This window comes from Mustelus asterias, chromosome 7 (genome assembly GCF_964213995.1).
Source record: "Mustelus asterias chromosome 7, sMusAst1.hap1.1, whole genome shotgun sequence".
Classification (NCBI taxonomy): Eukaryota; Metazoa; Chordata; class Chondrichthyes; order Carcharhiniformes; family Triakidae; genus Mustelus; species Mustelus asterias.
In genome coordinates this window covers 96333207-96357129 of record NC_135807.1, presented here as the reverse complement: position 1 = coordinate 96357129, position 23923 = coordinate 96333207, and the positions used below count along the sequence as shown (strand labels likewise).

Genomic DNA, 23923 nt, shown 5'->3' with positions numbered 1-23923 from the left:
TGCTCAAAACCCCACAGCACACATTCTCAACTCCGCACTCGCTTTCACTGCCATTCTCTCTGATCTCTGAGTGTACCAGTGAACTGACTGCACAATTCTTTCCTGATTGCCTCATGCCATCTCATCTTAATGGTCTCCTCTAGTCCTGGATGCCTGCACACTTTCTCTGTTCAACTAATATCAGACTTCTCCTTGGCTTCCTCTCCATCATCTTTGCTGCTTTTTCAGCTGCTGAGCACCTTCTTATGTCACGTCTATCTTTGCTCTGCTTCACAAAACCTTCCACTTTGTGTATGCCCTCAGCCTGCTTTCTTCTTCTCTCAGTTGGACCTTCCAACCTTGACCATCATGGATTTTTCCTTCTAAAGCACTTTGAGGCTCATTCCTGCAAGTATAAAAGAGTTGCAGAGAGGGAGGCTGGGAATTCTGTTATTCCACCTAACACTGAGTGGAATTACAATGGAGAAAGTTGGAAAATTTGGATGGTGGGTTTGCACTGGAACTGCCCTGGCCATGCATATACGGAGTGAGGGTCAAGGCCTGAGACCCCGACTGTTTTTCTCCTTTCTGATGCAATTACCGCCTCTGAAGCTTCTGGGAAACAGCGACAATGGCCTTGAGTTTCCCCCAATGGTCTCCTCTTCCTCCTCTTCCATTCAGCCTTGAGTTTTAAAGTTTATTTATTAGTCACAAGTAGGCTAACATTCACACTGCAATGAAGTTACTGTGAAAATCCCCTAGTTGCCACACTCCAGCGCCTGTTCGGGTACACGGAGAGAGAATTTAGGATGGCCAATTCACCTAACCTGCACATCTTTCGGACTGTGGGAGGAAACCGCAACATCCGGAGGACACCCACGCAGACACAGGGAGAATGTGCAGAATCCGCACAGACAGTGACCCAAGTCGGGAATCGAACCTGGGTCCCTGGCGCTGTGAGGCAGCAGTGCTAACCATTGTAGCACCATGCCACCTGCTGAAGACACCTGCTGAAGACCTTGACCTTGGAAAGGCCTTCTGTGAGAACCTTCTCCCAGTCAAGATACTTCCATCCCTCTAAGGTCCCTCATTGCCCCTTCTGATCCTGCAGTGGTGCATTGTGGTACAAGTTTCTTTGCTTTTGAAATGAATATCAGCAGGCAAATGAAGAGGAGCATTTCCCAAGGTGATGTTAGGCAGAGCAAACCCGTCTATCATTAATAATGATCAACAGTAGAGATCTGGTGGAAAAATACACTGACTTCTCTCTGTACAGCTTAAAATCCAGAAATTCTGTGGAAGTTCTCACTGCTTCTTATTGGAGTACCTTTTTTCTGGTGAACTATCTATAACTTGGCACAGTAGTTAGCACTGATGCCTCAGTGTCAGGGACCCAGGTTCAATTCCAGCCTTGGCTGACTGTGTGGAGTTTGCACGTTCTCCCCGTGGCTGTGTGGGTTTCCTCTGGCTGCTCCAGTTTCCTCCCACAATCCAAAAGACATGCTAGTGAGGTGTGTTGGCCATGCTAAATACTCCCTCAATGTACCCGAACAGGGCAGAGTGTGGCAACTGGGGGATTTTCACAGTAACTTAATTGCAATGTTAATGTAAGCCTACTTTGACCATAAGACTATAAGACATAGGAGCAGAATTAGGCCACTCAGTCCATCGAGTCTGCTCTGCCTTTCAATCATGACTGCTATTTTTCTCATCCCCATTCTCCCCATGATCCCAATCCCCGTATCAATCAAGAACCTATCTATCTTTGTCTAAAAGACACTCAATGACCTGGCCTTCAGGTCAGTGCTAAAGTGCAAAGGGACTTGGGAGTCCTAGTCCAGGATTCTCTAAAGGTAAACTTGCAGGTTGAGTCCGTAATTAAGAAAGCAAATGTAATGTTGTCATTTATCTCAAGAGGCTTGGAATACAAAAGCAGGGATGTACTTCTGAGGCTTTATAAAGCACTGGTTAGGCCCCATTTGGAGTACTGTGAGCAATTTTGGGCCCCACACCTCAGGAAGGACATACTGGCACTGGAGCGGGTCCAGCGGAGATTCACACGGATGATCCCAGGAATGGTAGGCCTGACATACGATGAACGTCTGAGGATCGTGGGATTATATTCATTGGAGTTTAGGAGGTTGAGGGGAGATCTGATAGAAACTTACAAGATAATGAACGGCTTAGATAGGATGGACGTAGGGAAGTTGTTTCCATTAACAGGGGAGACTAGGACGCGGGGGCACAGCCTTAGAATAAAAGGGAGTCACTTTAGAACAGAGATGAGGAGAAATTTCTTCAGCCAGAGAGTGGTGGGTCTGTGGAATTCATTGCCACAGAGGGCTGTGGAGGCCGAGACGTTGAGCGTCTTCAAGACAGAAATTGATAAATTCTTGATTTCTCGAGGAATTAAGGGCTATGGGGAGAGAGCGGGTAAATGGAGTTGAAATCAACCATGATTGAATGGTGGAGTGGACTCGATGGGCCGAATGGCCTTACTTCCGCTCCTATGTCTTATGGTCTTATGGTCTTCACAGCCTTCTGCGGCAAAGGGTTCCACAGATTCACTACTCTCTGGCTCCTCATCTCTGTTGTAAAGGATCGTCCGTTTAGCCTGAGGTGGTGCCCTCTGGTTCTAGTTTTTCCTACTAGTGGAAACATCCTCTCCATGTCCACTCTATCCAGGCCTCGCAGTATCCTGCAAGTTTCAATAAGATCCCCCCTCATCCTTCTAAACTCCAACGAATACAGACCCAGAGTCCTCAACCGTTCCTCATACGACAAGCTCTTCATTCCAAGGATCATTCTTGTGAACCTCCTCTGGACCCTTTCCAAGGCCAGCACACCCTTCCTTAGATATGAGGCCCAAAACTACTCACAATACTCCAAATGGGGTCTGACCAGAGCCTTATACAGTCTCAGAAGTACATCCCTGCTCTTGTATTCTAGCCCTCTCGACATGAATGCTAACATTGCATTTGCCTTCCTAACTGCCGACTGAACCTGCACGTTAACCTTAAGAGAATCTTGAACGGTAACTCTGCAAGTCCCTTTGTGTTTCTGATTTCCTAAGCGTTTTCCCATTTAGAAAATAATCTATTCCTCCTTCCAAAGTGCATAACCTCACACTTTTCCACATTGTATTCCATCTGCCACTTCTTTGCCCACTCTCCTAACCTGTCCAAGTCCTTCTGCAGCCCTCCTGCTTCCTCAATACTACCTGTCCCTCTACATATCTTTGTATCATCTGCAAACTTAGCAACAGTGCCTTCAGTTCCTTCCTCCAAATCGTTAATGTATATTGTGAAAAGTTGTGGTCCCAGCACTGACCCCTGAGGCACACCACTAGTCACCGGCTGCCATCCTGAAAAATATCCCTTTATCTTCACTCTCTGCCTTCTGCCAGTCAGCCAATCCTCTATCCATGCCAGGATCTTACCCTTAACACCATGGGCACTTAACGTATTTAACAGTCTCTTTGTCAAAGGCCTTCTGGAAATCTAAATAAATCACGTCCACTGCTTCTCCTTTATGTAACTTCTTTGTTACTCCTCAAAGAACTCGAACAGATTTATCAGACATGACCTCCCCTTGACAAAGCTGTGCTGACTCAATCCTATTTTATCATGCACTCCCAAGTACTCTGCGATCTCATCTTTAATAATGGACTCTAAAATCTTGCCAATGACCAAAGTCAGGCTTACCAGCCTATAATTTCCTGTCTGCTGCCTCCCTCCCTTCTTAAACAGCTACTTGCCAGTCCTCTGGTACCCTCCCTGCTTCCAGTGATTCCTGAAAGATCACCACCAATGCCTCCACAATTTCCTCAGCTATCTCTTTTAGAACCCTGAGGTGTAGTCCATCCAGTCCAGGTGATTTATCCACCTTCAGACCTTTGAGTTTCCCCAGGACCTTCCCCTTACTGATGGCCACTACATTCCATAGAACCATAGAAAATTACAGCTCAGAAACAGGCCTTTTGGCCCTTCTTGTCTGTGCCGAACCATTTTATGCCTAGTCCCACTGACCTGCACTTGGACCATATCCCTCCACACCCCTCTCATCCATGAACCCGTCCAAGTTTTTCTTAAATGTTAAAAGTGACCCCGCATTTACCACTTTATCCGGCAGCTCATTCCAGACTCCCACCACTCTCTGCGTGAAGAAGCCCCCCCTAATATTCCCTTTAAACTTTTCTCCTTTCACCCTTAACCCATGCCCTCTGGTTTTTTTCTCCCCTAGCCTCAGCGGAAAAAGTCTGCTTGCATTCACTCTATCTATACCCATCAAAATCTTATACACCTCTATCAAATCTCCCCTCAATCTTCTACGCTCCAGGGAATAAAGTCCCAACCTATTCAATCTCTCTGTGTAACTCAGCTTCTCAAGTCCCGGCAACATCCTTGTGAACCTTCTCTGCACTCTTTCAATCTTATTTACATCCTTCCTGTAACTAGGTGACCAAAACTGTACACAATACTCCAAATTCGGCCTCACCAATGCCTTATATAACCTTACCATAACACTCCAACTTTTATACTCGATACTCCGATTTATAAAGGCCAGTGTACCAAAGGCACTCTTTACGACCCTATCCACCTGTGTCCCCTGATTCTCCTGGAGCTCTGGCATCCCACTGGTGTCTTCCACCGTGAAGACTGATGCAAAGTAACTATTCAGTTCCTCTGCCATTTCTTTGTTTCCTATTATTACTTCTCCAGCCTCATTTTCCAGTGGTTCAATGGCTATTTTTGCCTCTCTCTTACCTTTAATATATTGGAAAAAAACTCTTCCTATCTTCTTTTATATTACTAGCTCGCTTACACTCATATTTCATCTTCTCCCCCCTTATTACTTTTTTAGTTGTCCTCTGCTCGCTTTTAAAGGCTTCCCAATCCTCTGGCTTCCCACTAATCCTTGCCACTTTGTATGCTCTTTCTTTTGCTTTTATGCTGCCCTTGACTTCCCTCGTCAGCCATGGATGCCTCGTCCTCCCCTTAGCATGTTTCCTCCTCCTTGGGAGGAATTTCTGTTGTGCCTCCTGAATAACTCTCCAAAACTCCTGCCATTGCTGTTCCACTGTCTTCCCTGCTAGGCTCCCTTTCCAATCAACTCTGGCCAGCTCCTCCCTCATGTCTTTGTAGTTACCTTTATTTAATTGTAATACCGTTACATCTGATTCCAGCTTCTCCCTCTCAAACTGCAGGGTAAATTCTATCATATTGTGGTCACTGCTCCCGAAGGGTTTCTTCACCTTAAGTTCCCTAATCAAGTCTGCCTCATTACACATCATGTGTATTTTTAGTATATAAGTTTTTGTTTCTTAAAGACTTGATTAGCTGTAAGTATTCGCATTCCAACCATTATTCATGTAAATTGAGTCTCTGTCTTTATATGCCCTGTTTGTGATCAGAATTCCCACTCACCTGAAGAAGGGGCTTGGAGCTCCGAAAGCTTGTGTGGCTTTTGCCACCAAATAAACCTGTTGGACTTTAACCTGGTGTTGTTAAACTTCATCCTGTCATTACACATCACCAAATCCAGCATTGCCTGTTCTCTAGTAGGCTCTGTCACAAGCTGCTCCAAAAAACCATCTCTCAGACATTCCACAAATTCCTTTTCTTGGGAATTTGCCCAATTTTCTTTTTTATTTTTAGGTGTCATATTTTATGTCACCTAAAAATAAAAAAGATGAATTTTCCAGTTTTTATTTTACCCCAATTGGCCTGATTTGAATCTGTTTTACGTCTCTCCCAGGAGATCATATAACTGTTCAGTGTGATGAGCAAGGATCACAGTTGTATTGGATAAGCTGGATGGTCCAGAGTCTTCACCTGCCCATCATTATTTGTATATTTGCATAAAGCTGCAGGCCCCAGGCCTCTGTCACAGCCTCTCCCGAGCTGGCAACAAAACAGATGCATGAGTGTCAGACAGATTGATGCCCATTTGATTTCCTTCCCTTCCGTTAGTAAGTGTCTCTGTTTGGGACCCTATTTCAGATAGTCTGGGATAACAAAATCTGACCCTTCAGAGCTTATAGCAAGTATCTCACCTGCTGACATACCAAAGCATTTCCCCTATCGACAAAGCTAAAGTCAGGAGTCTAATGGAACTCTCTCCATTTGCTTTGGATGGATGCAGCTGTAACAACGTTCAAGAAGTTTGATATTGTCCTTGACAATGTTTGCTTGATTCTCATTTCGACCACCAACCTAGGCATCCAACATTTAGCGGCACAGTGGCACAGCAGTTAGCGGTTAGCACTGCTGCCTCACTGTGCCAGGGACCCGGAATCGATTACAGCCTTGAGTGACTGTCTATGTGGAGTTTGCATGTTCTCCCAGTGCCTGTGTGGGTTTCCTCCAGGTGCTTCGGTTTCCTCCCACAGTCCAAAGATATGCGGGTTAGGCTGATTATAGAATCCTACAGTGCAGAAAAAGGCCATTCAGCCCATCGAGTCTGCACCGACCACAATCCCACCCAGGCCCTATCCCCATAACCCCATGCATTTATCCTAGCTCGTCCCCCTGACACTGAGGGCCAATCCACCTAACCCGCACATCTTTGGACTGTGGGAGGAAATCGGAGCACCCGGAGGAAACCCACGCAGACATGGGGAGAATGTGCAAACTCCACACAGACAGTGACCCAAACCGGGAATTGAACCCGGGTCTCTGGCGCTGTGAGGCAGCAGTGCTAACCACTGTGCCACCGTGCCTGGCATGCTAAAATTGCCCCTTAGCAAGGTAAATATGTGGGGTTACGGAATAGGGCCTGGGTGGGCTTAATAGTCTGAATGGCTTCCTTCTGCACTGTCAGGATTCTATGATTCAATAATTTCCATCACCGGTATACCTTGGCTGCTGTGAGCACTATCTTCAGGATAGACGGCACTACCCAAACACTCAATCTCCATCATATAGAAGGACAATGGTGGCCAGTGCATAACACTATCACCAACTCCAAGTTCCCCTTCAGTCACACACCAACTTGATTTGGATATCTATCACCATCCCTTCATCATTTGTGGGTCAAAAAATCTGGAATGATATACTAAAAAGCAGTGACAATACCATTATCATCAGGTTCAAGATGAAGGCTTACCATCATCTGCTCAGAAAGGGTAACTAGGTAAAGGCAATAAATAAATCCTGACCAGCAATGCCCACATCTTCAGAATCACACTTAAAAAAGGTTTAAAACTTTGCATTTTAATTTCCCGTTCTGAGTATGAAATAAGCAGGGCTCCCAGTGATCCCAGGGATCAGGCGGGTAAGTGGAACTGATCCACTTCAGATCAGCCATGATCTTATTGAATGGCGGGGCAGGCTCGAGGGGCTAGATGGCCTACTCCTGCTCCTATTTCTTATGTTCTTATGTTCTTAAGTGTTGTTCTGGTATCCCTGGAATGAGCATTAAATTAGGAACAGGGGACCCACAATTTCTTGGCAGATGTTCTACGAGCACTCGGTCCAGCAAATTTTCATCGGCTTGTGATCGGCATTGCGAATAGGACAGCGGGATGGCCTCCTGATAGGCTCATACTAGTCAGTATGCACAGAAAGATCCAGAACAGCCTGCCTTCCTATTTAGTAATCGGAGCAATCAGATAATCTTCACCCCTTGTTTAAAAGTGAAATTGTGGGTCTAATCAAAAAGAAAAAAGAGGCATACATGAGGTCCAGGCAGCTAAAAACAGATGGAGCACTGGAGGAATACAGAGAAAGTAGAAAATAACTCAAACAGGGAGTTAGAAGGGCAAAAAGGGGTCACGAAATGTCCTTGGCAGACAGGATTAAGGAGAATCCTAAGGCATTTTATACATACGTTAGGAACAAGAGGGTTGTTAGGGAAAGAATCGGACCTCTCAGGGACAAAGGAGGGGAATTATGCTTAGAACCAAAGGAAGTAGGAGAGATCCTAAACGAATATTTTGCATCAGTATTCACAAAGGAGAGGGACATGTTGACTGGTAGTGTCTCAGAGAGATGTGTTGACCCGTTAGAAAAAATCTCAATTACAAGGGAGGAAGTGTTAGGTTTTTTAGGAAACATTAAGACAGACAAATCCCCAGGGCCAGATGGCATCTATCCTTGACTCCTCAGGGAGGCAAGAGATGAAATTGCTGGGCCTCTAACAGAAATCTTTGTCTCTTTACTGGACACAGGTGAGGTCCCAGAGGATTGGGGGATAGCAAATTTGGTCCCGTTATTTAAGAAGGGTAGCAAGGATAACCCGGGTAATTATAGGCCAGTGAGCTTGTCGTCCGTGGTAGGGAAATTGTTGGAGAAGATTCTTAGAGATAGGATATATGCGCATTTAGAACTGAATAATCTCATTAGCGATAGACAGCATGGTTTTGTATGAGGGAGGTCATGCCTCACAAATTTGGTTGAGTTTTTTGAGGAGGTGACAAAAACGATTGATGAGGGAAGGGCCATGGATGTCGTCTATATGGATTTTAGTAAAGCGTTTGACAAGGTACCTCATGACAGGCTGGTGCAAAAGGTTAAATCTCACGGGATAAAAGGTGAGCTAGCTAGATGGGTGGAGAACTGGCTTCGCCATAGAAGACAGAGGGTAGCAGTGGAGGGGTCTTCTTCCGGTTGGAGGTCTGTGACTAGTGGAGTTCCGCAGGGCTCTGTACTGGGACCTCTGCTGTTTGTGATATATATAAATGATTTGGAGGAAGATGTAGCTGGTGTGATCAGTAAGTTTGCGGACGACACAAAGATTGCTGGAGTTGCGGATAGTGATGAACATTGTCAGAGAATACAGCAGGATATAGATAGGCTGGAACATTGGGCGGAGAAATGGCAGATGGAATTTAATCCAGATAAATGCGAAGTGATGCATTTCGGTACATCTAATGTAAGGGGGAGCTATACAATAAATGGTAGAACCATCAGGGGTATAGACACACAGAGGGACCTGGGTGTACAAGTCCACGGATCCTTAAAGGTGGCAGCACAAGTGGAGAGGGTGGTCAAGAAGGCATATGGCATGCTTGCCTTTATTGGACGGGGCATAGAATATAAAAGTTGGCATATGATGTTGCAGCTGTATAGAACGTTGGTTAGGCCACATTTGGAATACTGTGTCCAGTTCTGGTCGCCACACTACTAGAAGGACGTGGAGGCTTTGGAGAGAGTACAGAAAAGGTTTACCCGGATGTTGCCTGGTATGGAGGGTCTTAGCTATGAGGAGAGATTGGGTAAACTGGGGATGTTCTCCCTGGAAAGACGGAGGATGAGGGGCGACCTAATAGAGGTGTATAAAATTATGAAGGGCACAGAGAGGGTGAACAGTGGGAAGCTTTTTCCCAGGTCGGAGGTGACGAACACAAGGGGTCACAGGTTCAAGGTGAGGGGGGCAAGGTTCAACACAGATGTCAGGGGAACGTATTTTACACAGAGGGTGGTGGGGGCCTGGAATGCACTGCCAAGTAAGGTGATTGAGGCGGACACGCTGGGATCATTTAAGACTTATCTAGATAGCCACATGAACAGACTGGGAATAGAGGGATACAAACGAATGGTCTAGTTGGGCACATGAGCGGCGCAGGCTTGGAGGGCCGAAGGGCCTGTTCCTGTGCTGTATTGTTCTTTGTTCTTTGAAAATGATGAATAGGAGATAAAACTCTTTGCTCTCTGATGACTGAAGCTTATTTGTTTTTAAGGGACTTTCGGGTATCCCAGGCCAACCTGGACAAGTCGGGCAAGCTGGATTACCAGGGCCTATGGTTAGTAGCTCATTTTGTACTGATTTATTTCTTGCCTTTTGGAGTTTTGGTTTCATCACTGTTACAGCCCAGTACAAAGAGTAGACAGTAAAACAGCTGCGTGCTGTATAGAAAAGGCAAATTCCTGGATTGTGCCATGAGTTGGTTCTTATGAGCCTCCCCATTGCTCCTGAAATCCCAAGCATTCAGCTTGTTGTAAAGACATTTCAGAACAATACAGTAAGTTTTTGCGTGTCTGTGTTACATAGATGGTCAATTCCAAAGTATAACATGGGGCGGGACTTTCCGGCTGCGCTCGCCCCAATGCCGGAAAATCCCGCCTGAGGTCAACATACCTGAGGTCAATGGTCCGTGTCCCGCCCGCTACAATTCACGTGGAGGGCAGGATGGGAAAATTTCACCGATGATGTTTTTCATGATCTTGGGGCACCTCAAAGTTCTTTACAGCAAATAACATCATAGAGGTTTACAGCATGGAAACAGGCCCTTCGGGCCAACCTGTCTATGCCATCTTTTTTTTTTAACCACTAAGCTAGTTCTAGTTGTCCACATTTGGCCCATATCCCTGTATCCCCATCTTACCCATGTAACTGTCTAAATGCTTTCTAAAAGGCAAAATTGTACCCACCTCTACTACTACCTCTGGCAGCTTGGTCCAGACACTCACCACCCTCTGTGTGAAAGAAATTGCCCCTCCGGACCCTTTTGTATCTCTCCCCTCTCACCTTAAACCTATTCCCTCTAGTTTTAGACTCCCCTGCCTTTGGGAAAAGATGTTGACTATCTAGCTGATCTTTGCCCCTCATTATCTTATAGACCTCTATAAGATCACATATTTTTAAAGTGTAGGCATTGTTGTAACGTAAGAAATGTGGCAGCCAAATTGTGCACAGCAAGATTCCACATACAACAAAGTGGTCATGACCAGGTAATCCAGTTCAGTGATGTTGGTTAAGGGCAATGGAGAGAGCTCCCCTGCCCTTCTTTGAAAGGGAGCTATGGGGTACTTCACAAGCACTTGAGAGGGTGGATGCCTCAGTTTTAACTCAGTATACTGAGGGACTCCCTCAATACTGACTGGCACACCAACCCAGATTATGTGTCTAGATTGGTGCTTGAACCTCTCATTTCCTTTTTCACTTCCCCCCTGAACTTACTATTCTCATTTGTATTATTGGCCTGACATCCTTATTTCTGCTTCATCTTACTCTCTATCTCTTTGATCGCTGAGGGAGCTCTGGCTTTGTTTGCCCTACCTTTTCCCCTCCTGGGAATGTACCTCGGATGAACCCAAACAAACTCTTCTTTAAAGGCAACCCATTGTTCCATCACAGTTTTGCCACTGATTCCAATTCCTGGGACAGATTTGTTCTCCAGTTGCCTCTTCCAATTAAGTATTTTTATCCCAGGTCAAATAATTTTCTATGGTTTAGGTATGTGTTATCATGGCATCCTGGATGTCCATTTTGTAAGTGTTGGTAGAATATTGAATATTTTACTCGTGTAGACACATTGGAAATTATCTAAATTATCTGAGCCTTACATCAGTGGTAGGGAAATTATTGGAGAGGATTCGTCGAGACAGGATTTATTCCCACTTGGAAATAAGTGGACGCATTAGTGAGAGGTAACATGGTTTTGTGAAGGGGAGGTCGTGTCTCACGAACTTGATTGAGTTTTTCGAGGAAGTGACGAACATGACTGATGAGGGTAGGGCAGTGGATGTTGTCTACATGGACTTCAGTAAGGCTTTTGACAAGATCCCTCATGGCAGACTGGTGCAGAAGGTGAAGTCGCATGGCATCAGAGGTGAGCTGGCAAGGTGGATACAAAACTGGCTCGGTCAAAGAAGACAGAGGGTAGCAATGGAAGGGTGTGTTTCTGAATGGAGGGCTGTGACAAGTGGTGTTCCTCAGGGATCAGTGCTCGGACTTTTGCTGTTTGTAATATATATAAATGATTTGGAGGAAAATGTAACTGGTTTGATTAGTAAGTTTGCGGACGACACGAAGGTTGGTGGATTTGCGGATAGCGATGAGGACCATCAGAGGACACAGCAGGATATAGATCAGTTGGAGACTTGGGCGGAGAGATGGCAGATGGAGTTTAATTCGGATAAATGTGAGGTAATGCATTTTGGAAGGTCTAATACAGATAGGAAATATACAGTAAATGGCAGAACCCTGAAGAGTATTGATAGGCAAAGGGATTTGGGTGTACAGGTACACAGGTCACTGAAAGTGGCAATGCAGGTGGAGAAAGTAGTCAAGAAGGCATACGGCATGCTTGCCTTCATTGGCTGGGGCATTGAGTTTAAAAATTGGCAAGTCATGTTGCAGCTACATAGAAGCTTAGTTAGGCCGCACTTGGAATATAGTGTTCAATTCTGGTCGCCACACTACCAGAAGGATGTGGAGGCTTTGGAGAGGGTACAGAAAAGATTTACCAGGATGTTGCCTGGTATGGAGGGCATTAGCTATGAGGAGAGGTTGGAGAAACTTGGCTTGTTCTCACTGGAGCGACGGAGGTTGAGGGGAGGCCTGATAGAAGTCTACAAGATTATGAGAGGCATGGACAGAATGGATAGTCAGAAGCTTTTTCCCAGGGTGGAAGAGTCAATTACTAGGGGGCACAGGTTTAAGGTGCGAGGGGCAAAGTTTAATCGAGATGGACGAGGCAGATCTTTTACACAGAGAGTAGTGGGTGCCTGGAACTCGTTGCGGGGGGAGGTAGTGGGAGCGGATACGGTAGTGACTTTTAAGTAGCGTCTTGACAAATACATGAATAAGATGGGAATAGAGGGATATGGTCCCCGGAAGCGTAGGGGTTTTAGTTCAGTTGGGCAGCATGGTCGGTGAAGGCTTGGAGGGCCGAAGGGCCTGTTCCTGTGCTGTAATTTTCTTTGTTCTTTGTTAAATATGTAAGTTACATTTCTGGAGGCCAATGGCAATATAATCAACTGTAAACACATGTGAGTATAAAACCCAAAGGAAAATTAGTTGGGATGCAAATCTGGCATATCCCTGCCAGTTTTCAGAAAGTATCATGTCAGTTTATCAGCTGTAACCAGTCAGAAGTTCCATCTCACGGTGTCTAGCACACTTTCAGTTCTCCATTGTCTCTCAGTTCACCGGATATTGGGAATTTCAGTTACTGCGATTTCCTGATTATCTTCATCACTCAGAATCATCAGAAGCGCATTTTCCTGTGGGAATGGTTGATAAATGACAGATAGTGTGAATACAAGAACTTGAAATTGGTTAAGGACTGCGCAGGATTGTGACTCTGTGTCAAGCCAACTTGTTCACTCGAGTACAGCAGCAGACATTGAGACTATAACTGAGCATGTGCAGGAAATGCTCCCCTAGTGTTGTAGCACAAATAAATACAGCCTTATTTTGAAGATGGATGAATTGGGGAACCATAGAAATCAGTGGTGCACAATGGTGCAATGAACTTACAAAAACAAATCAGTTGGAAATAACCTTTTCAGTGATTATAGACCTTTAAAGCAAACAGATTGTTATTGATGACAAATACAGTTCAACAATCTGACTGAATTTTCTACTTACGTTGCAAAATGTGTTTGGTGTCGCAAAGGTATTGCTGGCTGTTGTCATATTTGGGACTATGCTATTTGAACTAACGAAGGCTAACCTTCCAAGGACACATGCTGGCACTTCCAAATCCCATGTGACTGATCCCGAGTTTAATTTTGATAGCCATTGTCATCACTCTCCCCCCACTCCCTCAACCCTTCCCCCTGCTGCGTGCCATGGCCTTTTAAGGTGGCTGACCAATGCCTGATATACTTCCCCTGTTTTAATATGTAGAGCTTCTACTGGGCCTGCGATTATCTCGACATCCAGTTTTATCCTGAAAGTGGAGAACCTCCCTCTGAATTTCAACTGTTTCTCCTCGACCTCTGGAGAATTTCAGTCGGCGTTACAGCAGGAGATGGGGAGAAACCACCATCTCACAAGCGTTAACAAACATTTATTTTAAAAAACATCTACTGCTATTCGGTAATCAAGGAAGCAAAGTCCTTTCAGTGGTCACAAAACACTCTCATACTCTGCCTTTTGATTCGCCATTTTACCAACAAACTCGTGAAAAGGTTAAAGTTCACATGCTGTGTCAGTGTGGTGATCACTTGCACAACAGTGTCTATTATTCATTTTTATTTCCTAATTGGGGGCAGGGAATTCATATGGTGTTCGTGGAAGTGGAAATGAATAGGGTTGGGAAGCATTTTCCGATCAGGGCCAGTGTGATCTCCTGGACTCGTTTCGATCGCCTCAGGGGGTCGGAGAGGAATTTCCCAGATTTTTTTTCCCCATATTGGCCCTGGGGTTTTTACTCTGGGTTTTCGCCTCTCCCTGGAGATCACATGGTCTGGAATGGGGGGGTGGGGGTGAGTTAATAGGTTGTGATGAACAAAGCATCGTAGCTGTGAGGGACAGCTCGGTGGATAGGATATTAGTATGTAGATAGGCTGGAAAATTGGGCGGGGATCCTGGATTCAGGATTCAATCCTGGACCGGGGAGCGGCGCGGGCTTGGAGGGCCGAAGGGCCTGTTCCTGTGCTGTATTGTTCTTTGTTCTTTGTTCTTTGTTCTTAATCAAAAGTGCATTTGACCACATCTGGATTCCTAATTGACAACATTTCTATTCCCGTCGATCATGTGTGAATAACAGGAAATAACACAGCTGCCACGAATTCCAGGAATGGCTCCATTTTAATGACAAAAGCCAGTCAACCACAATGGCCATTTATTCAGTCTTAGACCAGCCATTGCTTTCGCTCTTTAACTGTGTACTGACCTCCATAAATCCAGGGAACATCTGCCAAAGTCAGGGAGTTTTGAGGCAAGGACTACAAAGTTTGAGACTATCCACTACAATTCCTTTATATTTGCCAACAGTATCCAAAGATTAAACTTGTTGACCGTAGGGCGATATAATTCCTCAGCCTCAATAATACCTTCTGGCCACGTTCTGGCCTCCAGAAATGCCAAGGGTATCACTGAAGCTTTCAGTTGACACCAATTCCCTTTTTCTTTTACTGACTCCATCATGTTGTCGCTGTGCTGTTTTGATGACCGATTCTGGTCATGTGGCACCAGGTAATCTCCCACTAACCTGGCTGAATTAAGGCGTTCAACATACTAACCCCATCAGAGGAAATACAGGCATCCCTGTTGGTCCTGAAAACATGGTCTGGCAGACTTTGAAAATCGTAGTAGGAAGCAACCTAGTTGGCATGAGGCAGGTGAGTGCAGATACCAGTGCAGAGGCATAGCCTGCCCCCTGTATCTGAAAAGCCACTGGGGAAGGAATGAACCATCATTGTCACAAATCAAAGCCTTAAACCCTGATTCCTTTTTAAAGAATGTTATTTTCAGACCACCTGCTTGTCCTGAACCCACCACCACTCCATCTATGTTATGGGCTAATTATACCTGCAGATGGATTCTCAGGGCCACAGTCTCTCTGGCTAATGTGCTGCAGGCAGTGAATAACTAGAATCACCCCAGTAGCCCCCCTCCTCCAGCCTTCAACTTTGAATACAAAACTGTGATAATCTGTTATAATTCAGTGATCTGTCCTCCACAGGGACCAACGGGCGAGAAAGGTGAACGAGGACTTACGGTAAGATTTTATCATTTATGCAAGCTAATTATTAAATAGGAAGAAAGGTTTGCATTTGAATAGCACCATAACTTCAAGATGTTCTCTCACTTACCCCCTCCCCACCCTGCCAACAAAACCCCACCTGCCATAAAGGTCTTTTCTCAACAAAGACTTTAAACAGCAGTCTCATTCTAAAACAATGGGGTGGAAATTGGCTAATATGGGCTGATTTCTAATCATACAAATGGGCACAAAATTTAGAATTGGAATGACAGGCGTCCATTCTGCACAAGCATTGTTCCAATTCCTAAATTTATGGTTCTGTTATTTAAAAGTATTGGACCCTTCAAATATAAAAATTATGAACCTGATTCCTATTGTAAGACCCCCAAACAGAAATTACTCACCAATATTATTCATGAAGGTCCCGATTTCTCAACCTCGCCCCTCACCTGAGGTGTGCTGATCCTCAGGTGAAATCGCCACCAAAGTTTAAAATTGATTCAATAGGGTCACAAGTAGACTTACATTAACGCTGCAATGAAGTTACTCTGAAAATCCTCTAGTCTCCACATTCTGGTGCCTGTTCAGGTACACTGAGGGAGAATTTAGCATGGCCAATGCACCCTAACCCGCACGTCTTTCGGATTGTGGGAGGAAACCGGAGCACCCGGAGGAAACCCATGCGGAGACAGGGAGAATGTGCAGACTCTGCACAGACAGTGACCCAAGCCGGGAATCGAACTCAAGTCCCTGGCGCTGTGAGGCAGCAGTGCGAACCACTGTGCCACCGTGCCGCCCTAATCAATCAGTGCCTATGGTCATTCAGGACTATGGCGACTTTACTTCAACTTATGTTTGGCCTGGTGGTGGCTCAGGGATCGCTTCACCTGGGCAGAATGCTGGCAAAGTGAAAGTGGCACTATGTGAATGAATTGCACTTTTGCTGCTCCATGGCACTCTACCCATTGGACAGTATGGGAGCAGACCGGGTTGGATGCAGAACATGTGAGGAATAGCTGACCACTGTTGCCACCAGATCTTTGGTATATGTTTAACGAAGGTGCCGTTGCAGCAGAGGGTACACCTTCACACTTAATTGCTGATACAAATGCAAATTACTGCAGATGCTGGGAATCTGAGGTTAATGCAGAAAATGCTGGAAATGCTCAGAAGGTTGGGGCAGCAAGGACAAACAAGAGTTAATATTTTGGATCGATGACCTTTCAACAGATTAACAGATGTTGCCTGACCAGCTGAGAGTTTCCAGAATTTTCTGACTGTCTGCTCACCTGAAACCAGTTCTATAAATATAGTTCAAGAATCTAACTGGATATTCTACTTACCTTGAAATAGTGCTCGATGGCACAGAGATATTGCCGGCTGCTATCATACTGGGACTATCAAAATATTACAATCTAATATTCCAAGGACACGCAGTGCCACTTCGATATACCATGTGGATTGTTGACAGACACGATGTGTTTCTGTAATTCATGCTCTAGAACCTCCACCTGAGCATGAAGACTGAAGTGCCTGTGGGACAGTGAGCAGTACCAGAACGTAGTACAATGTTTGCCATTGAGGCTCAAGGATCAAATTCGATTCACCCTACGTTGGGCCAAGCACTAATTGATTTGATTTATTATTGTCACATGTATTAGTAGACAGTGAAAAGTATTGTTTCTTGTGAGCTATACAGACAAAGCATACCGCTCATAAAGAAGGAAACGAGAGAGTGCAGAATGTGGTGTTACAATCATAGCCAGAGTGTAGGGAAAGATGAACTTAATGTGAGATAGGTCCATTCAAAACTCTGATGGCAGCAGGAAAGAAGCTGTTCTTGAGTCGGTTGGTACGTGACCTCAGACTTTTCTATCTTTTTCCTGACAGAAGAAGATGGAAGAGAGAATGTCCGGGGTGCGTGGGGTCCTTGATTATGCTGGCTGCTTTTCCAAGGCAGCGGGAAGTGTAGACAGAGTCAATGGATGAGAGGCTGGTTTGAGTGATGGACTGGGCGTCATTCACGACCCTTTGTAGTTTTTTGCGGTCTTGGGCAGAGCAGGAGCCATCCCAAGTGGTGATCATAGAATCATAGAAACCCTACAGTACAGAAAGAGGCCATTCGGCCCATCGAGTCTGCACCGACCACAATCCCACCCAAGCCCTACCCCCATATCCCTACATATTTTACCCGCTAATCTACACATCCCAGGGGCAATTTTAGCATGGCCAATCAACCTAACCTGCACATCTTTGGACTGTGGGAGGAAACCGGAGCACCCAGAGGAAACCCACGCAGACACGAGGAGAATGTGCAAACTCCACACAGACAGTGACCCAAGCCGGGAATCGAACCCAGGTCCCTGGAGCTGTGAAGCAGCAGTGCTAACCACTGTGCTACCGTGCCGCTCTAATGTGATACAACCAGAAAGAATGACTGAAAGTCAGGGTTAGATTTTACAGCCCACCACCTTATTGGTGTGAGTCGTAGCAGATATGCCAAATTTCCTTAGTCTTCTGAGAAAGTAGAGGCATTAGTCTGGGCTTAATAACGGGAACTGACCAAAATCAACTCATTTCTCTCAGTCCGGAGAAGCATTAAGGCTTCCATGCATGGGTGAGATTCTCTGTGCTGTCTTTACTAGCACTGTTCTTTCAGCCGGGCTCTGTAATGGCACAGCGCAAAGAAGGAAGAAGAGTAAATTGAAGGGTAGATGTGTGAATTATCTTTTGGGTTCTAACACAATGTAACAAGGAAACTTGATCAAATTTATTCCACATCAAACACGAAAAGGAAACCACATTTGCACAAGGTGCTAAAGCTGTTGAACAGAAATTGCTTGTCACCAGTTAAGTCGTTCACAAAGTTATTTCACAAAGCAGGACTTCTTTATTTACTGGCACAGGGTGAACGTGGTGAAGATGCTGTTGGTATACCTGGACCTCCTGGCCCTCCAGGACGTGTTGTATTGCTGCATGAGGTGAGTAATCCAACATCCCAGGATAGTCTTTGATGGTTTTCTACTTTAGGAAGACTCTGTTTCCCATTCATCCTGTCCCACTGTGATTCAATGTTCCAGTTACTGATGAATGATACCGAAGGACGTCTGAACTTGAATGGAATTCAACTACTTCCTGGGCTGCTCGTGAGTGTTTTTTTTCTCGAGCTAATGATATATTTTGGCCTTTTACATCTATTTGAGTTTGCGCTGTAAACTTTAGCTTTGGCTAGAATGATTGTAAACCTTGTACTAAGAATTTCTTAGTTGAGAGATTAACAGTAGTCATTAACTAATGAACTGAGCATCATCTCACATGGTGCTGGCACTCTCATTTTAGAAATGATGAGTATTGTGATCCAGTTAATCATCTAAAATAAAGTTGAAAATGTCAAATCCCAGGATCTTCAATAGCTGTAAACACATCCCCATAGTTTGGGATGGATCCAGTGCTCTTTGTGGGAATGTCCTTAGATGGAAACTAAAAGTCAACCAAATTTTGATTTCAGTGAAGGGAATTCAATCAGTTTAATCTTTACATGAAACAGATGAAAGACTGAGCTCCTTCCTCACCTCCTGCTGGATACCTGACAGTTACAGGGTTCTGGCTGTGCCAGGGTCCAAATGTGGGGCAGGTGGGGGAGGGGGGGAGCACTTCAATTTCCTGCTTTAAGAACACCCAGGAGGATCTTCGGAATGTACCCAGAACCCCCATAGATAGAGAGTTCCAGCACAAGCTTGACCGACATAATTGGCCGGCAGCCCACTGATTGGATGCTCCATTGACGGAGAGGAGGTCATTGAGGTCAGAGGACTGGTGGTGCCCCCTCCTGCCTCGTCTCCATACCAATGCTGGCCCTGCACCTGATGTAAATGTGCCCCACCCAGTTTAAGAACCATGTACAGCATTGTTTCCCCTCCACTACAACTCAGGACTAAGCATTCCTTGTCCAAGCTAAGGGAAACCTACACTGCTGTCTTCCTCAAACTGGATGCTAAGTGTTTTGGTGGGGAGTGCTGGGTGCCTTGACATTCACAAAAATTTGCGACCACATTTTTAACTCAAGCCGTTATGAAATCCAGCCAGCTAAATTCCCGTTTACCCAGTAAGATTACGTGCTCTTCCTAAATCTACGTAACTATATCCAATGACCTGTAAGTGCAAGTTAGAGATCTTAGCTGTCAAACCAACCCGGGGGGGCCAACACCACTCACACAAAACATGGGGAAGCTTCCCACTGCTTGTCCCGCCAGTTATAATCTACCCATTAAAGCACAATGTCCCCAGTAATAAGTCTACTCTTCTTGAACCAATAGAGAACTTGGCAAGCTAGCCAATCAGAAACACAACCATCATGTACACCAGACTGACCCTGGCTAAGATATCAAATTGCTGAGTCTGTCAAACAGGTTGACAGAGTTCCAACCTTCCACCATCAACTGACGCATCATCAAATCACTTTGACTCCACTTAACATGCTTTTCCCCCCTCCCCGACCTCACTGGAATACCAGTTAAATAAAAAAACTGGGCAAACAACTTTCTTTCAAAAAAAAGTACGCAGGAGACGAATCAAGCAATTTAAACTTGATCCCATTGACGTAAATTAAAAAGAATCGACTCACAATTGCACCTTTGGTAAAGCAGGAGGATGGGACTTAATTGTGTTACAGCGTAAATAACATTGCTGACTTGGTGAATTGAAGTAGTGTATTAATTGAATTTAATATGTGACTTTGTTGTACTTTACTCCTGACTCTGTTGACTGTCTCTTCTGGACACTTCTCCTAATCAGAAGGTGTGCCTTTCACTAACCCAAAGCAAACTTTGATCTGATTTTAAATGGGACAGATACAAGGACAGTCCTGACCCAGTTTTGAAAATGAACGTAGAGCTAATCTCCTTCGATGAATATATTGGCAAGTATAAATTATAAAATACTGAAGATTGGGGTACAAAAAGCCAAGGCCCCGAAATTGCGTGGGCAGAGGGTGAAATGGAACTTCGCATTGGCTTGCCAGGGCAAGCAAAAAAGAATACCATGGTTGGTAGGGAGATAATTTGCTTGCCCACAATTTGTAAGTGAGGAAAACACGTTACACAACACAATTCGCTGATTTGCATAACACCAGATACCAGGGTTTGATTTGAATTGAGCAAATGACTTAGTCAAAGCATTGGAAACTAGGCGGTTGCAGGAGAGCCTTCCGAATAAAGCACTTGGAATACAACATGGGAAAGTATGAGGTTATGCACTTTGGTAGGAAGAATAGAGGTGTAGACTATTTTCTAAATGGGGAGAGAATTCAAAAATCGGAAATACAAAGGGACTTGCGAGTCCTAGTTCAGGATTCTCTCAAAGTTAACTTGCAGTTTCAGTCGGCAGTTAGGAAGGCAAATGCAATGTTAGCATTCATTTCGAGAGGGCGAGAATACAAAAGCAGGGATATACTGCTGAGGTTTTATAAGGCTCTAGTCAGATCATATTTGGAATATTGTGAGCAATTTTGGGCCCACATATAAGGAAGGATGTGCTGGCCTTGGAGAGGGTTCATGAGAATGATCCCAGGAATGAAAAGCTTGACATATGAGAAGCGTTTGAGGACTCGGGGTCTGTACTCAATGGAGTTTAGAAGGATATGGGGGAATTTCATTGAAACTTACAGAATACTGATAGGCCAGGATAGAGTGGATGTGGAGATGATGTTTCCATTAGTGGAAGACAAGGATCCAAGGGCACAGCCTCAGAATAAATGGACAACCCTTTAGAACCAAGATGAAGAGGAATTTCTTCAGTCGGAAGGTGGTGAATATATGAAAGTCATTGCCACAGAAGGCTGTGGAGGCCAGATCATTGAGTGTATCTAAGACAGAGATAGATAGCTTCTTGATTGGTAAGGGGATCAAAGGTTACAGGGAAAAGGTGGGAGAATGGGGTTGAGAAACTTATCAGCCCTGATTGAATGGCAGAGTAGACTCAGTGGGCCAAATGGCCTAATTCTGCTCTTATATCTTATGGTCTTATGGCCAAGAGGTAAGGTGAGAGTGACTGCCCTTAACGTCAAGGCAGCACTTGACCGATATGGCATCAAGGAGCCCTCACAAAACTACAGTCAATGGGAATCAGGGGCCAAACTCTCCACTGGTTGGAGTCATACCCAGCACAAAAAAAGATGGTTGTGGTTTTGGAGGTGAATTATCTCAGTCCCAGGATGTCATCACAGGGGTTCCTCAGGGTAGTGTCCTAGGTGCAACCATTTTCAGCTGCTTCATCAATGGGTGGATGGATTTAGGGTAGACCAGCCATGTTTTCATTGAGTGGCAGGATAGGTTTGAGGGGCTGAATGGCCTACTCCTGTTCCTATGCTCCCAAATGTGCCAGTGAAGCTTTCAAGATAGGGAGCCTTTTTCCTGGGGCTGCACCTAGTTATTGGTGTAAACTGGAGAGTGGATTAAAGGATGATATTCATACAAAGGGCATTCCCAACCTAGCCCCCAAATAGGCTGTGGTTGCTGGATCAATTTCCAAGTCTTTGAGGTTGATCAGATTTTTGTTGGGTAAGGCTAACAAGAGATCTGGATCCAATGTGGGTAAATGGAGTTGAGATACAAGTCAGCCATGATCTAACTGAAAGACAGAACAGACTCAAAGGGCTGAATGCCCTCCTGCAACTCCTTATAATATTGCACAATAGATGGGTTGTGTAGTTTAGGAGGGTTTCTCTCATGTCTCCAGTCAATATATTCTGCACAAGGTTTTTCCACATCTTCACTGGTTATGATTTTCCCATCCTCCTTCACTCTAATGGATTAAAATTTGCCGGGTAATGAGCACGGAAAGAAAACCTTTTCACTTCATCCAATTTCTGAGGAGACCTTTGTTTTTTCTCCTGCTCGATCTATCTCAGAGCTATTTAAAATTGCAGTAACACATCCCAGTCCCCCACTGGCAGCAGTGAGCGCAGAGTAGGAATACAGCAATAACCAACAGCGCTGATGATCTGAGTTGTAATCCTTTAATCTTTGAATTTACCACTAACGCCTTCAACTCCGACGTCAGCATTCGTGCTCAATGCTTTTTCAAACTGCAGCAGTGGCCATTTGGCAGAACGTAAAGGCGTGAGTCTCTTACGTCTCTCCCTGACTATTTTTAACAGATTGTTTCAAAGCCTAGTTGATGCTGATGAGAGAATCGAAGGATGATGTTGCTGCTGTGTGTTATTCACATAACATGCTGACTCTATAAAGCTTCACCTCTTCCTCTGCTTTCGATCCTGAACCCAAAAGAAGGAATTTCTGAGGCAGAATTATAACCTTCAACCTTTGTCCTCTCACCCCCTCACAGCATCTGCTGTCTCCATTGAGGTATTTCGAATCGTACACAGGATATCTGACTGCACTGGTGCTCTGAGGAGGGTCATTTGATCAGTTGGATGCTGCACCATAGTAACATTCATAGCTGATTGTGATTTGAACGCAGAACAGCTGCGTCATGTGATTCCCAGGAGGTTTTAATAAAGTATGGATTACAATAGCTCTGAGCAGAATTAGTTTACAGAATTGTTTATCGTGGAGTTACAGTCCTAATACGTACACATCAATTCCTCTCCCTCTAATTTATCTTCTGTATGTGCACAATGTCCCTGGATTGAGTGTTGATCAATCAGCCTTACAAAAATAAACACATGTTCGATGGGACACCATTACAGTGACAGTCCCTTGCCAGCTTTTCTTTCTGTCACTGCAGCCAGCAAAACATCAGAGAAAAGAGGATTTTCCTCAACTTCTGGCTGCCTTACTGCCTGTCCACGATCACATTGTCTCCAGCTTGCTATTGAGGCCCATCTACCTCCTGCCAGCCCCGTCCCTGCTCTGGGGTTCACTCCCAAACCTGACCTGCCATGCTGCTATCCACAAGCCAGTTCTCCGCTTTATTATTGAAATCAATAGCTGACAACCATGAGCCGGGACAATGGATGACTGATGTATCAATCACTGGAGAATGGTCGGAGTATTATACTACTCTTTAAGGCAGGCTGGAGGGAGTCCTCTTTATTGTGGAGCAACTGTTCTGGAGTAGATGAGAACTTTGAAGGACAGAACTGTCAGCAGTGAAAGCCTCATCAACGTTCCAGAAATCAGCCTCAGTATTATTTATTAAAGATGTGGTTAAGAATTTCTTTCAGAAAATAATATTTTGTAATACGGCATAGGAGTATTTTTTATTCATTAGTGTCACAAGTAAGCTTACATTAACACTGCATTGAAGTTACTGTGAAAATCCCTTAGTCGCTACGTTCCGGTGCCTGTTCGGGTACACTGAGAGAGAATTTAGCACGGCCAATGTGCCTAACCCCACATCTTTCAGACTGTGGGAGGAAACCGGAGCACCTGGAGGAAACCCATGCTGAACAGGGAGAATGTAGAAACTCCACACAGTGACCCAAGCCGGGAATCAGGTCCTTGGCGCTGTGAGGCAGCAGTGCTAACCACTGTGCCACCGTGCCGCCCATGGGACATCATTTGAGACGTGATGTGATGGATGTAATTCGGATGCATTATT

At 44.9% G+C, this 23923-nt stretch overlaps 1 protein-coding gene across 3 annotated transcripts in view; it reads left to right on the top strand.

Moving 5' to 3' along the window:
* LOC144495862 (collagen alpha-1(XV) chain-like) overlaps positions 1-23923 on the top strand; it is a 306988-nt gene that overhangs the window by 236784 nt on the left and 46281 nt on the right. For all 3 annotated transcript variants that reach the window (XM_078216523.1, XM_078216521.1, XM_078216522.1), the window contains 4 exons: positions 9662-9724; positions 15341-15376; positions 18268-18342; positions 18442-18507. In XM_078216523.1, the coding sequence (XP_078072649.1) occupies positions 9662-9724; positions 15341-15376; positions 18268-18342; positions 18442-18507 (240 nt within the window). The remainder of the gene's footprint in view (positions 1-9661; positions 9725-15340; positions 15377-18267; positions 18343-18441; positions 18508-23923) is intronic.